Here is a 14,467-nt window from a genome sequence, read left to right on the forward strand (position 1 = left end):
CCTCCTCCTGTTATATACACACATATACATGTATCTGTAAGCATTACCAAGGGTGCACAGGTGCTGAAAAAGGTATTCTGTTTTGAATAAACAAAAGAAGGGGAGGATGAGGAAGGGTTTCAAGAAGTTTGAGCTGCATTTACTCAGTAAAAGTAGTTGCATTGTCGTCTACAGTTGCTTTGATAGTGTTTGTACTTTCATAATGTTTGATCAATTGCCTGTGTGATCAAGTTAGTACACAAGTAATTGCAGACAAACTGAATTTGTTTAGGACCAGGTTACAGCTCTCTGGCTCAGAGGAAAATCAACAGGATTACTGGCAGTGTGAATAAGAGATGATTTGTGAATAATGCTGCTGTCAAAGAGGGTGTAGTTGTATCACAGCTGAAGACACTGAAGGAAAAAGGAAGCAGCTTGGTGATGGTTTAGTGAATTTAACTTCTACCTGTTGAAAGTGTGTGGAAAATGAGAATTTCATTTCAGCACCAGGAGGGATTTTGTTGTGAACTCTTGGTGATTAATTGCTATTCTTATTGTATATATTGTCTCATTATATATTATACTTTGGAACCATGTAATTACTATAATTGTGTTTGGATTATTTATGGTAGTTATAAATAATTGCACTAATACAGCATCAAGTAGAGGATAAACACCCAATGGCTATACCTGAAATCAGGAACCCGATACCATTCTGATAAACATGAAGGAGAGATACTTTAGCAGAAAAGTAATTGGCGAACGGAAAAGCTTGCTCCTTGTTGGCACTTGCATGTTGTAGTAGTTTAATTGCTAATGGCTTGTATTATCACCATTGCTGGGGTTTAGGGAAGCACTTCTCTTTCTTATTTTACTGTTGAGGAACAGTATGGAGTAGCTCTATATGGTCTTAAGGGAGATACTTAGTGTCTTCACTAGAGCCAAGAAACTTTGGATACATATCCAGAGTTCTTGTTATGATCCTTTTTCTCCCCTGTCCTCCCCTGTCCTCCCCTTTCTTCCCCTTAGAAAGGTCAGAGTGTGGGTCTCAGCCATACAAGTTTATTGCCATTGCATCATGCAGCTGGATTACCTTTTGATCATGAATTGGATCTTTATTCTTCATATAAAATTTTTCATTGGCAATCCTTCTGTTCAGTAGGACTTTTTTTCCCCACAAATTTCATCATAAAAGCTGAAAAAAATAAAGTTGATGCATAAATTATGTATTGGCTCAATTAATTTGGACTTATATATGATACTCAACTGAAATGATGTTTAAGGGTGTGAGAAATCTTTCGAAGAAATGCTTTGAAGACTACGCTATTAAAAAAGGCTATACAATACCAATTTTGCCTGTCCTGGAAGCATACAGTTAGCCGAGTAGTCAGAAATATAGGACTTGTGCCAAAAACATTGGCCTCGTGATGAAAGAGGTTCTCTGCAGTCCTTTAAGACCTCTGCGTGTAAATAGTTCTATGGTAATATTTTAGTGGCATCCGAAAGACCTCCTTAACGGTTGGTTTTCTGGCTTCTGAAGACTATGGTAGTACTTAGGAAAGTAAGGAGTGATGGGCACAGAATTAACTTACTAAAAATCCAAGAGTTGCTGTGGACTGATTGCTGGTTACTTAAGTAATGATTATCAAATTAGTTCTCTGGTATCTGAGTTGAGTTACCTCTGTACGGAGAAGTTCTGTCCTGGATCTTCGTGTTGAGCCCTGGCCTCTGCTGCGGAGGGCAGCCCAGGTGCTTGCCTGTAAGGGTGGGAGAGTTGCTGCTTTGGGGCCTTGTTTCAGCTTGCGCTCTCAGGATGCCAGCTTCCCTATGCTGTGTACCCCTTGCCCCCTGCTCTTGTCTTTCCCTCTCTGTGAGGATGATTTTTAAACAGCTCCTGTTGACACTGTATAACAGTTGAGGCAGCGCTTGTTTAAATTTGGTTATGCGAAGAGGGATGGGCCTTGCAAAGGTGAGAAGCAGTGCCAAGAGCAGCAACAAGGAGATAGAAATGGGTATGGGAAGAGTGCTAAAGAAAAAAGATGTCCAAGGGAATTTTACAGTCTCAAGACCAAATGCTGAGGCCAGCCAGAGATTCCCTGTTGTCATGTGCTAAAAGCCATGTTGGCAGCGTAAGTCTGTGTGGAAATTATTTGAAGGAAGATGTTTCCGTGCAGCAGAGTGGAAGAACAGGGTGGAGATGGTTTCCACGGGGCGTCCGCCTCATGCGTGCTTTCCTGCTGGGACAGCTCATCGTACAACTAACTGAGTGAGTGGCAAAGCTGCAGCAATGAGTACTCTCTCAGCCACTGCTGATGAGGTGCTGCTTGTGGCATTCACTTTTCCTTACAAGGAAGACCCAAGTGGGTGGATGACTTGAGGAACGGAAAGCATCACTTGCGTGCTGAGGCAAGGAGCTCCAGTCTTCCAGACGTCTGCCCGAACAGGAAGCAGCGGCTGTTAGGGCTGGTCGAGCTGCTGCGTGTCCCAGGTAGTGATGGCTGGGGTGAGGCGAGGAGGACGCTCCTTTTGCACCAGTTCTGTGCTCCCGTGCTGCAGTTTATCAGTCACCAGTGTGCGGCGTGGTTGTTCGTTTCTCTGTGTGCACTGCGGTGAAGGTATTGCTGGTACATGAAGAGTGTTGTGACTGTGGTCCTGAAACAGGAAATCGCTTGGACGTGCAGAGACCTAAATGATCTCTTGAAGCAGGACCATTCTTCTGAGTTGGGAGTGATGTTGTACCATGTAATCCTGTATTTATAGCACTGGTATTGTTATGGGAGGAGTAGCCATTGCCTTTTCTTATTTTTTCTTCTTTCATTGACATTCTTTTATTTGCTAACATCTTGTGTGTGGAAATACTTGCAATTTAGAAGAATTTCGGTTTTTTTGTTGTTTGGACATTAAAGACAATGTGAAAACAGTGAGGGGGGAGGGTGGTTTGGGTTTTCTTTTGCCTAAAAATATCTTGAACCCTCCTGGGGAGGATTCTCCAAGGAAGAGGTTTCTACCCAGTGAGGTCCTTTTGGTTTGCCTTTTTTTGATGATAGTCTTATATATTTTAGTATTTCTATCTTCTTCTTTAATGCCTCAGTTAAAAACTTGTTTAAAAATATCTGCCCTTGATATATACATGTATGAATGTGAAGTTTGTGTTTACAGAAAGGATGCACACTGCATGGAATAGATAATGGGAACTTTACAGTCAACAGCCATTTTTAAAATACTTTTATGTGTCTTTGAATATTAGATGTGATACACTTGCCTTTCTGAGGGGTCTGTAGCCTAAGAAATCTACATAAGAATTGCCTGACTATGGAAATAAATATTTTTAAATTGAGTTTTAAAGTTAGAGGCATATTTGTAAAATGTGTAAGTGATGTATCAAATAGTCAGAAAGTTAGTTTATTCTCATTGGCAAAGATCTTTATTTTATTCTCTTGAATGTCTGGAACACAAAGGAAATGTATCTTCCATATCTGGAATATACAGACCTGTAGAATTGCTTTCAAGTCACTTCATTTGTGTGTGTGCGCGCATGCGCGCGCGTGCACACACACACACACACGCAATTTCATATATATATATTATCTTTTTTATAATGTATATGTATGTTTTTGCATATAATATTTAAAGATCATAATGCTAAAGTTTACATTTGGGGGGGGGGAGGAGGGGAAGGAATATTTGGAGCAGGGAGCTCCTTGGCTATATTTGGATGTTTTTGTGTTTTTGTTTGTTTTTTAAAACACCTGGTGTTAGTTTAGTATTACAGAAACTGAAAACAAACAGCCCCCCTTCAAGTAGAATAACAGAGTTAAAAGGTGCAATGCCATAAGCTTTTAAAGCATTTATAAGTACAGGGATGAACGGCCTTAAAGTGTCCTAGGAGAGGTGCAAAAGCATACGAGATTCTAGGCAGGTGAGCAGGAGCCTGCTGGGCCAGGGTGGCAGTTGCCTGGGGGTTAGCCAGCTCTGGAGGAGCAGCAGTGAGGGCTGCAAAGCTATCTCTGAACAGAAGGTACAGCACAGCAATTTACTTGGAGCTTAAGACTGTTTGCTTTTATGTGGGGACTTCAAGGCACCCTCTTGTTAAAAGACATGATAATATCACGTTAGAGATGGACTTAGTGCTAAGGAAGATGTCATGTACTGTGCTGTCCCCAGCTGAGTGAACAGACGTCTCTTGGCAGCCTGGTCTTGAATTTTTTTCAAACAGGTCTTCTCAGCAGGGATACTGTAGTGAGGTTAAGATTGACATGTTAGTTCCGTGTGCACGCTGCAGACTGAAAAGGTTAGGCTTCAATATCATTTTTGCACTTAATTCATCAGTTTTAGTTGAGACAGACTACTGCATGTGATATCTAAAATAGACTTAAGATTTTTATAACTTTCATAATAATACAGAAGCACTTAAAAAATTTGTAGTCTGCCAACAGAAGGGAAATAGTGGTTGGGCAGTCTTTAATACTCGTTCTTCTCTAGGATCTTAGAGGCATGATTGGGCTAATACTTCGAGAACGTTTTAGCCCAAGACCTACATTAGCATCAAAACTTCTCAGTGGCCCTGATATGATATTGTTCAGAGTATACGTACTTCACTGATACCGTACTACCTCTGTCAGTTTCTTTTATTCTGAAAATGATTTCACCATAGGAAGGGGGTGGGAGGAGACGAAGAGGGGCAGAAAGGAAAGGCGGGAAGGGGAGAGTCATCAGTTTTGGCTGATCTAAACATGAAGTCAACAGGCTCATGGAATCACCCTGACCTTGGAAGCTTTGTCAGTCTTTATCTTAGAGTATTATGTATCTTGAGTAATTCTGTCATCATTAGAAATGGTCATTACACCAAGACTTGGGATTTTTAAAATGCCTAACTGCACAATCATTCTTCTCTTATTACTGACACTACCGTAGGGCATCTGTAAATCTGTAGAACAAACGTGGACTTGTCATAAGGCAATAAAAAGTATAGGTTCTGTCTTTTGGTGTGAGATGTGAAAGGAATGGATGATTTCAAATTAATCATTTAACAGTACTTTTGGTGATAGTCCAGACTAAATAAAATTAAACTAATGAGAAAACAACTTCCAACATGTTTGTGGTAATACCTTGTTAATGTAAATGCTGAATTATACTAGGCCATAAATTATTTTTTGAGCACTTCAGAAACAAATAAAATGCCTGTCAGATATAAACTATTTGGGGTTAATCTTTCATGACTGAGGCTTCCCTTTAAGTAATTGTCTCAGTGTTTTGCATGACAAAGTCAGTGCTCAGATGTGTGCTCAGTCTACGCTTTAAAAAGTTAGCAAAATTTGTTGTATTGCTGAATATTATGTGCAAAATTACATGTTTGATACTTTCTTATTATTCCAGGAAAAAAAATGGTGGTTGCTGCATCTGATGGACACAAGGCTCATTTCTCTCAACAGACCATGCTTAACAAAGGGCTTAGCAAGTCTATGGGATTTTTGTCCATTAGAGGAACACAAGGCGAGGAGGAATTTTTCCAAGGTATTTCCACAGATTACAACTCAGGACAGGAAGACGCTTTGTGTCCTCATCGATGTAAACCCAGTGATTTTGAAAAAAAAGATCACTTTCATACAGATGCTACTCCCAAGCGGAAAGTATGGGCTTCCTCCACAGACTTGCTTTGCGCAAGTGACAAGGCAGCTGAGAGGGACCATGGTGGAGACAGACACAACCACCATCAATGTGAAACATTTATGGTACAGACTTCTGCTACTACCAGAAACAAGGAAGCAAGGTACTCTGATGGGAGCATAGCAGTGGATGTGTTTGGACCTCAGAAACCAGACCAAACATGTCATGGGCCTGAGACATCAACTTCTGCAGCAATATCAAGTGCCTTTGACAGGATAAGAGAGAGACAGAAGAGACTGCAGCTTCTGAGGGAAGCCATGAATGTAGAAGGTTAGTAAAGTTTTTGGATGTTCTGGTAACTCCAGTCATTAAACAGACTTCTCCTTAGGATAATTTTAAGTTCTCTTGTAGCAACTCATGTAACTGCTGAGATGTTCACTTCATCTTCTATTCTTGGGTAAAGTCAAAGCAAGAGTGTCTGTTGCCAAAGAAGGTAAACATGCTTGTTCAGATTACCCAGTGAAAATAGTTGCTGTCTGTAAGTCAGCCCGTATCAAATTCATCACCTGGGGGGTGAGGGGAAGCTTTAGAGAGGCAGTTGTCAAGTAATTTTCCTTAAAGGAAATTTCGCATCGTCAGCTTTTAGAGGTGGGTTTATACCTAGAGGAAAGGAAGTATGTCATTTCCAGATCTCTCAGTTTTTGCAGGGAACAAGCCTGGATGATGCAGTTAAATACATGCATGTATAATACATTTTGGACTCAAATGTTCAGATCTTTACCTCAATGGAAACACTTGACAGCAAGTTGGGTAAAGGAACACATGAAAGGAAAAATACCTTTGTATTTGTTAGGTAGAAACTTACGAAACTGTCTTCGTGCAGAGCCTTATAATGGTAACTACGTATTTTGTTTGTTTTGAAAATGTGATGCGGTTTTAGGGGTTATAAAATTGGACCGTTGGATAATAACTGAGGGCATGGCCAGATCTGGCTCGCGATGGTCAGAAAGTGTAATTGAATCACTCATCTAAGACCTGTGCCAGAAGAGCTGTGCATTTGGAGCTGTCTGGGTCATTTGTCTGAATGTGTTTCAAACCCATACTTTTGAAAACTCATTGCTATCTGGCTGTTATATGGCAGCATGTGTGAAATTGCAGCTTCTGCCTATTTTCCCTGAACAGAAGCTTAGACAACTCCTTAGGAACATTAAGGAGAGCTAATAAAACCTTTTATCAGTGTTTGGGTTCTAAAAATCACTCTCTTCATGCCCCTTCTGGCCCTCTCAGAAGATGCCTATATTGAAATTGTCATGGCAAGTATATTTTTTCTTTCCTGTCCATGTGATCTGTGTGTTCCAGAAAGCAGGTATGTTACTGAAATGACATGTGGCAGTTTTAAAAGCTGCCATTATTCCTGTACCAGTTGTACAGAAGAGAAAGCTGGAGATCTTTTGTGCTATCAAATTAGCACCTCCTGATGAATGTTACATTATCAAGTGAAGGAATGAATGTAGATGGAAATAGTACTATAGAGATAATCACTGTTTACCTAGAATAGAAGGTTACCACCTGTAAAGTGTAATATGTAATGATCTGCTGAGGAGTCTCATGGGGTAGGGGGAAGGTTGTTTCCTTTTTTTTTTTTTCTTTTTTTTTTCTTTAAGAATCTGAAATTGAAGGGGACCCTGCATTGGGAAAGATAAATAGCCCTACTTAGGAGTGCTGCTTTTTGCAGGCTTATGTTGCACAACAGCAAAACCAAAGGCTTGGCCAGTCTCACTGATGAGCAAGAGTTTATCATTCTCATTCAAAGAGATTGGGAGACTACAGAAAGTCTAGCATACCTGTTCCTTGCAAGCTGAGATACTTCAGATTTGTGAAATGACTTGATTCCTGTAAGGAATGGGTGAAAGTGCAGTTCAGGTAAACCAGGAAATGGGGCTTTATAGGCAGAGCAGCTGAGTGAAAAAATCTGTACAGAGAAAACTTAGGCAATAGTTAATGACTCACTGCCCATCCTTCTGAATTCACGGTAGTTACTTGTAGAAAAATTAAGATACTTTCTCAACAAAGAGCTGGGCTGTGATGTTCTTGTCTTCTGAGTTCTCTGCTTTTGATAGAGGAAGGAGGTATGTTTCATGCTTTCTTTGAAGCTAGAGAGAATGCACTCTGCCATTCATTTTAGGCTTTCAATTTATTTGTTGCTTAACTTCTTAAAGTTTTGGGCTAAAATCTAGTTGTGAATGTAAATGGTTAATGAGAGCTAGTTCTAGAGTGTTAGTAAGATGGGGAATGCTTTTTCACTTAAGACTTAATCACTGTTGTTTAAGATTTTGAGATTTCTTGAGAAGCTTGACTGAAAGTATTCTATTTCACCTTACAGAGCAGATTTACAAAAACTTCAAATACATGATCTCTTGTAGTCTCATATGACTTCTTCCTTTCCCTTTCTTTGTTTCATAGGGTTTACTATTTTTTCTCACTTTTTATTCATAACAGATGAGTTGCTTGATGTTTTACAAAAGGTTCTTTTCCTAGTTTAATCTGCCAAAGAGATGAAAAATACAGTGTTTAAATTACTCAATTGCGTTACTGTTGTGTCTATTTTTCAAGTAATTAGTGGGTAGGCAGATCTTCCCATACACTGAGCATTATCCAGGGTTAGTGGAATTGCTCTTCTGACATAAACCCTGCCTAGTTCAGAGATGTTAGGAACTGTGTAAAAAGCCACAGTAAAATATACCACCTGCCCTGACAAAGGTGGTGGTGTCTTGGGCTGCGCTGTATGCATGGCTAGCTTACTCCCCACGGTTGGTCATCATGTAGCTGACAGGTGGGATGACACCTAGAAATGGAGTGGAAAAGAAGTCTGGAGAAAGTGACAGCAACTCCTACTCTTTTCCCTAGAGGATGACACCGTGCCTTCAAGGCTGACATAGCATGGCCTCAAAGGACAGATATTGAAAAAGAAAAGGATGAGAAAGAGAATAAGGTATTTTGAAAGCTTGTCTAGTCAGGATTAAGGGCTCTGTTTAAGTTGGGGTGGTAGAATAGGGAAGGACTCATGGGAACAAAATTGGTTGTTGGGCTTGGTAGAGAGGAGAGCATCTGTCTTTGGTAGGTTTGGAGGCATTTTAAATCCAGTTGAATCCAGGTCTAGGTTACATTTAATTATGCGTTAGTTGCAGTGATCTGCTTTCAGCTATTCATTGTTTTTGTTTTTTGAATTATGAAATGACATTGGACTCTGCACACTAAATTTTGCCAGATATAACTGCTGCTTCAAACTACAGAGGAACTTGAGTGACATGTGGCTTATTTCTTCTTTAAGATATTTTGGGTTAAGCTGGCAAACTTTTCTGTTATTCATAAAACCTTAAGGAGTTGACTGTCTTGGAAAATGTTCCTATGCATAGGCTCTGGTATGCCAAGCTTTCACTTGAACAGATTTTTACAACCCAAATTATAAACTCATGAAAAGCAGGGTTTATAGTGGAAAGAATGACAGAGCTTTAATTACAGCTGTACTGTAGTGGAGTAGTTTGTAATGAACTGCAGACCATCTGAACTGCATTATAATCTGCAGTGGGAAGGTCTCAGATTTAGCCTCAGAAGGCTTCCAAAGACACCATTTTAAGTGTCTTTTCGTCAACTTGCTCTCTTGCATGTTTTTTTCACTGTGCTGTTTCAGGGCTGAGGTTGTATATTGAAGAAAACTTGGATGATTGTCCAAGTGCTTAGCCAGGAGGCGGGAGGGCCAAGGGAAAGAGATGCTACTGGCGTTCAGGTATACAGGAGCCAGTTCTGAACACTAAGAACAGACTCCAAAAATGTGTTTTAATCTTGCTAAGTGATGGCAGAGAGTTCTGTGTCTCTACTCTTGTTATTCAGTCTTGTTTTTGTTATGTAGTTTTTATGATCTTTGGCAGAATTCATTAGGGTTTTTAAGTTATAATCTGCTAAAACCAAGCAATTTATCTGTACTAAGTGGGTTCATTTGTTGTTGTTGTTCTGTTGAAACTTGGCAATTGTTGCTTGGCACCCATGGATAGTGTCCCATTTCAGAGAGAAATATTCTGCCTTTTACATTTTGCAAGCCTGGATTGCTGCTTCAAAGCATGAAAGCGTCATCCATTCTCACTTGCTCCCAGCTTTCTCTGCCTTCTCACCCACAAAACTGATCTTATCTTCTGAGAGTTAGGAAGCATAATCAGACTTTGTTTTTTACATTGCAAATCTACCCTCAAATGGTATGGCCTGCTGCTGTCAGATGGTAGTCTCGTGTGAATCTCTTCTTTTTTTGCTTTGGTAGCTCTTTTGTCCCTGTTTTGAGTGTATGTATAATTATAAGTGAATTGCTGTAGTGAGTGCACATTCTTCTTTTTCTGTATGTTATATTGCTTAGGGGGATGTTTTAAATGAGATGCAAGAGGCAGCAAAGAGTGGAGATTACTGATGTCCTAGTGGAATACAGGAGTGAAATAGTAAAGAGAGTAGTAGTATAGTTGACTGTGTGTTGCATGGCAGGTAGGGAGGAGAAAGATAGAAGGATACCGGAGAAGTTGCTCTTGCTGAAGCTTTGGAATGCTGCATCCAGGGCTGAGGCAGTGAGGGTGGTTTGGGAATACTTGCCAGGCTGTCTTCGTTGAGTGTACGATTGACAACCGTGTGAATCCCTGAGCCTCCACTCATTCATCCCTCCATCTTCTACCTTTGATTTTTGAGCTCCCAACCCAGAAATTAGATTCTCTTTCTTCTTCACCTGTTAGTCTGTGCTTGAGACAGTCGGTAAGAACAGAGTATGTTGTGTTTCTAGAGGTCAGTCTGTGCCTCCTAAGTTCCTCATGCATTTATCTCAGAAAACTGTTAATTCATTAGCTGTTCTAAAGACTCATCTAGACTTCATTTATATAATTTCCATGTCACAGCTGCAAGTGATTAGGTGGGGAATTAAGGTTAGGGATACTCTAAATCTTCTAAAAACTGTCTTTGTTTGAAGTTACATTTTTAAAGAAGGAGAAATTTGTATAGGTAAGCAGCTAGCTTTTAAATACTGAATATATTCAGGTAAATGAAGCCCCAGAGGTTTTAATTGAGGAGCTACTGGAAAGGTGGGTTTAGGGAAGAAGAGGAATATCTGCTTAGTGGATTTACCTCTGCAAATTCAATGAAATGCATACTTTCTTTCTTTTTTCTTTTTTTTTTCAGTTGAATTAACCTATACAGAAATTCAGTACATATAAGTAGAGGAAATGTGAGTCATATATAGTGATGTATACTGTTTTGCATGTGAAAGCAAGTTGAGGCCCTGTTTACACATGTCTTGTGATCATCGTGCTGAAGTATGACTTAAATTCAGCGGTGATGAAATGGATGGTCATGTGGTTGGTATGTCTGGTATGGAAGAGGTTCAGTTAGAACAGTGTTCAGGAATCATTCATGAAAATGAAAGGGGAGAAAATAGAATGATTTTATTTTGCCTGTTAGATGGGAAACTTTCAGTCATTAATTTTACTGAGATTGTAGAAATAGGCTTTTCAAGGAGGATGCAAGTAATATTTGTGACGATTCTTTGAAGTACAAATACTCTGGCATCAGCCAGTATTATTTTTATTCTGAATAGCATAGTTTAATATCAGATAGTAGGGCAATTCAGTATTTGCATTCCTTACAACGTAAGGAGTATTTCCTTTACAAAGAGACAATAACATAAGAGAATATGAGCAGCTTGACCAGTCTTGGGAACAGGTTTTGGGTTACCATTTTTTAATCAACATGTGACATTCTCCAGTCCAGTAAAAAATCAAAAAAAAAAAAAAAAAAAAAAAAAAAAATGATCCAAATCCAGAAAGGAACAGTGACTTTTAAGTTCAAGCTGGACACTGACTTTACCACATTGGAACCATTATCCTTAATCTTCCTGTTTTAATCTCCAACCCGTCCCTAGAGATGCATGTGTTCTGCAATATTACAAGGATCTGCTTCTGCCTGTCACACAGATCCTGCCAAGCCTGTATGTTAAATGGCCATTAGTCTCTTCGGGAAATCCCTGCGCTGGTTGGTTGGTTGCACCAGATGATGTGCTTGCATGCACAATACAGTTTTTCAGTTTAGAACATGGAAGGTGGAAATCTCGCATACTAAAATGGAGTGATGAGTTTGCTGCTGTGGAATGCTGAGTGGATTTGGTTTTGTACTTGTGGGACATGATTTTTTATCAGTGATTTATTCTGGGACTGTGCTCTTCCTGTTAAAACTGTACTGCTTCATGTAAGATAATTCAAGTTTTATTAGATGAAAAAAGGAAAGGAACAGTAAGAATGACACTAAGCTACTGGTTAAATGCTTCTGAAAGAAGCATGTCCCAGCCCCTTTTTTGAAGAACTCTGATGGGTTTTAAATGACATTTTAATAAAACTCTTAAGTAATGGACACATCTTAAGCATAAAAGCTCACAGGGCAAACAAGAACTCCTTCCTTCTCTCTGTGTAATGCAACTGCTTGTTTAACTCTCCCATCTCAGTCCTTTTCCTGCTCTGTACAGCCAGTGATTTCTGTAATAATGTGCATTTAAAAACTAGTATCTCTAATCTCAGTCATGTGCAGGATAATGAAATTCCAAGCTAAATGTAGCTCTCCGATTTCCATTAGAGTAGGCTGGGATGACACATTCTTTAAATTCCATTACTTGTCTGGGCTTGCATCTCTTGCCTTGAGTAAATAGTGTATTTTATTATTTTGTGCTGGCTTAGGTGCCTGTGAGGTTGTGCTCTGCTTGCATTGATGGGGAGTTTGCAAAAGCACCACAGCAGTACTAATCAACATGAACACGGATTCTTCAAGTTGTAATATTTCATTCAGCTCTGCATCATGGTGTTATCTCATGTTAATCTACATTTCTGTCACAAGGTTTATGTATAAATTTTAGTTATAGACTAAAATTATAATACATTTAAATTCAGATTATTCCTCCTAAGATAGGAAATAATTTGAAGTATTCCATTAAGATATTGAAATCTAAACACTGTAATGTATGAGAAGGGTAACTGGTAGAATAATTTTTGCTACAGCATTCTTCGTATTACTAGAAGAAGTTAAGTCAATTCTGAAGTCTCTCTTCAGTCACTACAAGTTAAAAAATATCAAAGCTATTCAAAAGTCTCATGGATAATTGGGAAATTTGGGAGGTAAGTTGTTTATCATCTTCATTAGCTTTTGTGCATCTCATCTTTTAGTTCATCATCTTTATCTTCATTTTTGAAACTATTATATGAAAATTTCAACTTTCATATGATCCCAGAAGATGGATTTGTGACCCTTGGAAGCCACTGTTTAATCAGTGGAAGTTCTGCCTGGAAGTGATCCAAGTGCCTACTCTAAAGTTAAATCCTCATATAATCTATTGGAGATGAGGAGAATTTGCTGAAGGAGAGGAGACTGCATGAACTACTTGAGGAATTTTCTAAACATTACAGATACAGTAGTCTCCATATTTAGAATTTAATATAATGTCTGCAGATTTGCAGTGTTTATCCAGTCCATACACCTGAAAAAATTGTCTTCAATTAAGATGTTGAAATATATGTGTATATATATTCCGAAACTGAGCAAAGAGAGGAAAACTCTAGAGGAATTATCCCAGACTGCAGATTCTAACTTCATCTCCTTAAAATTCTTGGTCCGTCTGCTGAACAGGCTGGTAATATATATAGCCCTGTATAGAAAGGTTGTAAAATCACTGCAAAAGATGGGAAAAATATCTTTGCCTGTGTTACTGGGATAAGTTGTACTGTCTTGCTTACTGGGAAAACTTAGGAAAAGAAGGGAGGGTTGGTCCTGTCTCTGTTTGTCCTTGTGAATGTTCTGCTTAGAGAATAGGTTTAAACCTAGCTGGGCCTCCTGTGGAGGCCTGCGAGGGCAGGGCGATAAGTAGCAGTTGGGAATCTTACTTTGTTTATTGACTCATGAGCATAACTGTTGGCTTGCAGCAGGGTGACGACTCCTGCTAAGAGCCTGAGTCAAGAGAAGTCAGATACCCTGCGGAGTCGGATATCATGCCACCACATACGAGCACTTGTTTCATGCTTAAATTACGTGTTTCTCTTCTACCATTTTACACTTATTTTCTGCACATTTTCATGTCTGGAAGAACCAGAAGAGTGCCACAGCTTGTGTGTGATTCAGGAAGCCCAGGCTGCTGACTAAGTAGAATAATAAGAGGTCTGTTTAAAATCTCATGTGATATGTTGTTCTCTTTCCTTCCTCTTGCTTCAAAGTCAGTGTAGCAGACTTGCAAAATCTATAGCTAATAAAACTACTGGGAAGAAAGAGATCTGTTTTCAGTTAAGTGTTTCTGTACCAGAGCTTAAGTATCATGTTTGGATTGATGCCTCACTTAAAAGGCTGAGGGGTTTTAAAATATACACAGCAAAAGGCTTTCCACTGAAGTTGAGATTAATTTCCCTATTTAGGCAAGTAATTGCTAGATTGGTAGTGGATTTCTTTGTTGTAAAACCAAAACATCGAAAGCAGTTGTTGTGAAAGATGCTGAGTGTATTCCACGCAGAACGAAATCTCTACATGATTCTGCAGGTTGCAGATTTGCACATGTGCGAGCAGTGTTGAGCATTTATGAGAATGATGTGAAACGTGTCCTTAGTATTTGCTGTACTCTGTGCTCTCTGGCTGTATAACTGAAATTGCCTGGAGGGAGAAGTTGCTTTTGTGGGTTGGCTGATTGCTTTGCTTGCTTTTTACAATTTTCTCACAGAGTCTTGTCATATTTGCTGGGACAGTAGAGAACTATGCAATCCAGGTAAACTGGTAGAAATGCAAAAAATGCCTCTTTTTCTAGAAGAAGGTTTTGGAAACACGTATTCCA

The 14,467-nt window shown here is 39.3% G+C and overlaps 1 protein-coding gene across 5 annotated transcripts in view; it reads left to right on the forward strand.

Moving 5' to 3' along the window:
• PTPN13 (protein tyrosine phosphatase non-receptor type 13) overlaps positions 1 to 14,467 on the forward strand; it is a 111,109-nt gene that overhangs the window by 41,296 nt on the left and 55,346 nt on the right. For all 5 annotated transcript variants that reach the window (XM_062574320.1, XM_062574321.1, XM_062574322.1 and 2 more), the window contains one exon: positions 5,356 to 5,916. In XM_062574320.1, coding sequence (XP_062430304.1) covers positions 5,356 to 5,916 — 561 coding nt within the window. The remainder of the gene's footprint in view (positions 1 to 5,355; positions 5,917 to 14,467) is intronic.

This window comes from Rhea pennata, chromosome 4 (genome assembly GCF_028389875.1).
Source record: "Rhea pennata isolate bPtePen1 chromosome 4, bPtePen1.pri, whole genome shotgun sequence".
Taxonomy (NCBI): Eukaryota; Metazoa; Chordata; class Aves; order Rheiformes; family Rheidae; genus Rhea; species Rhea pennata.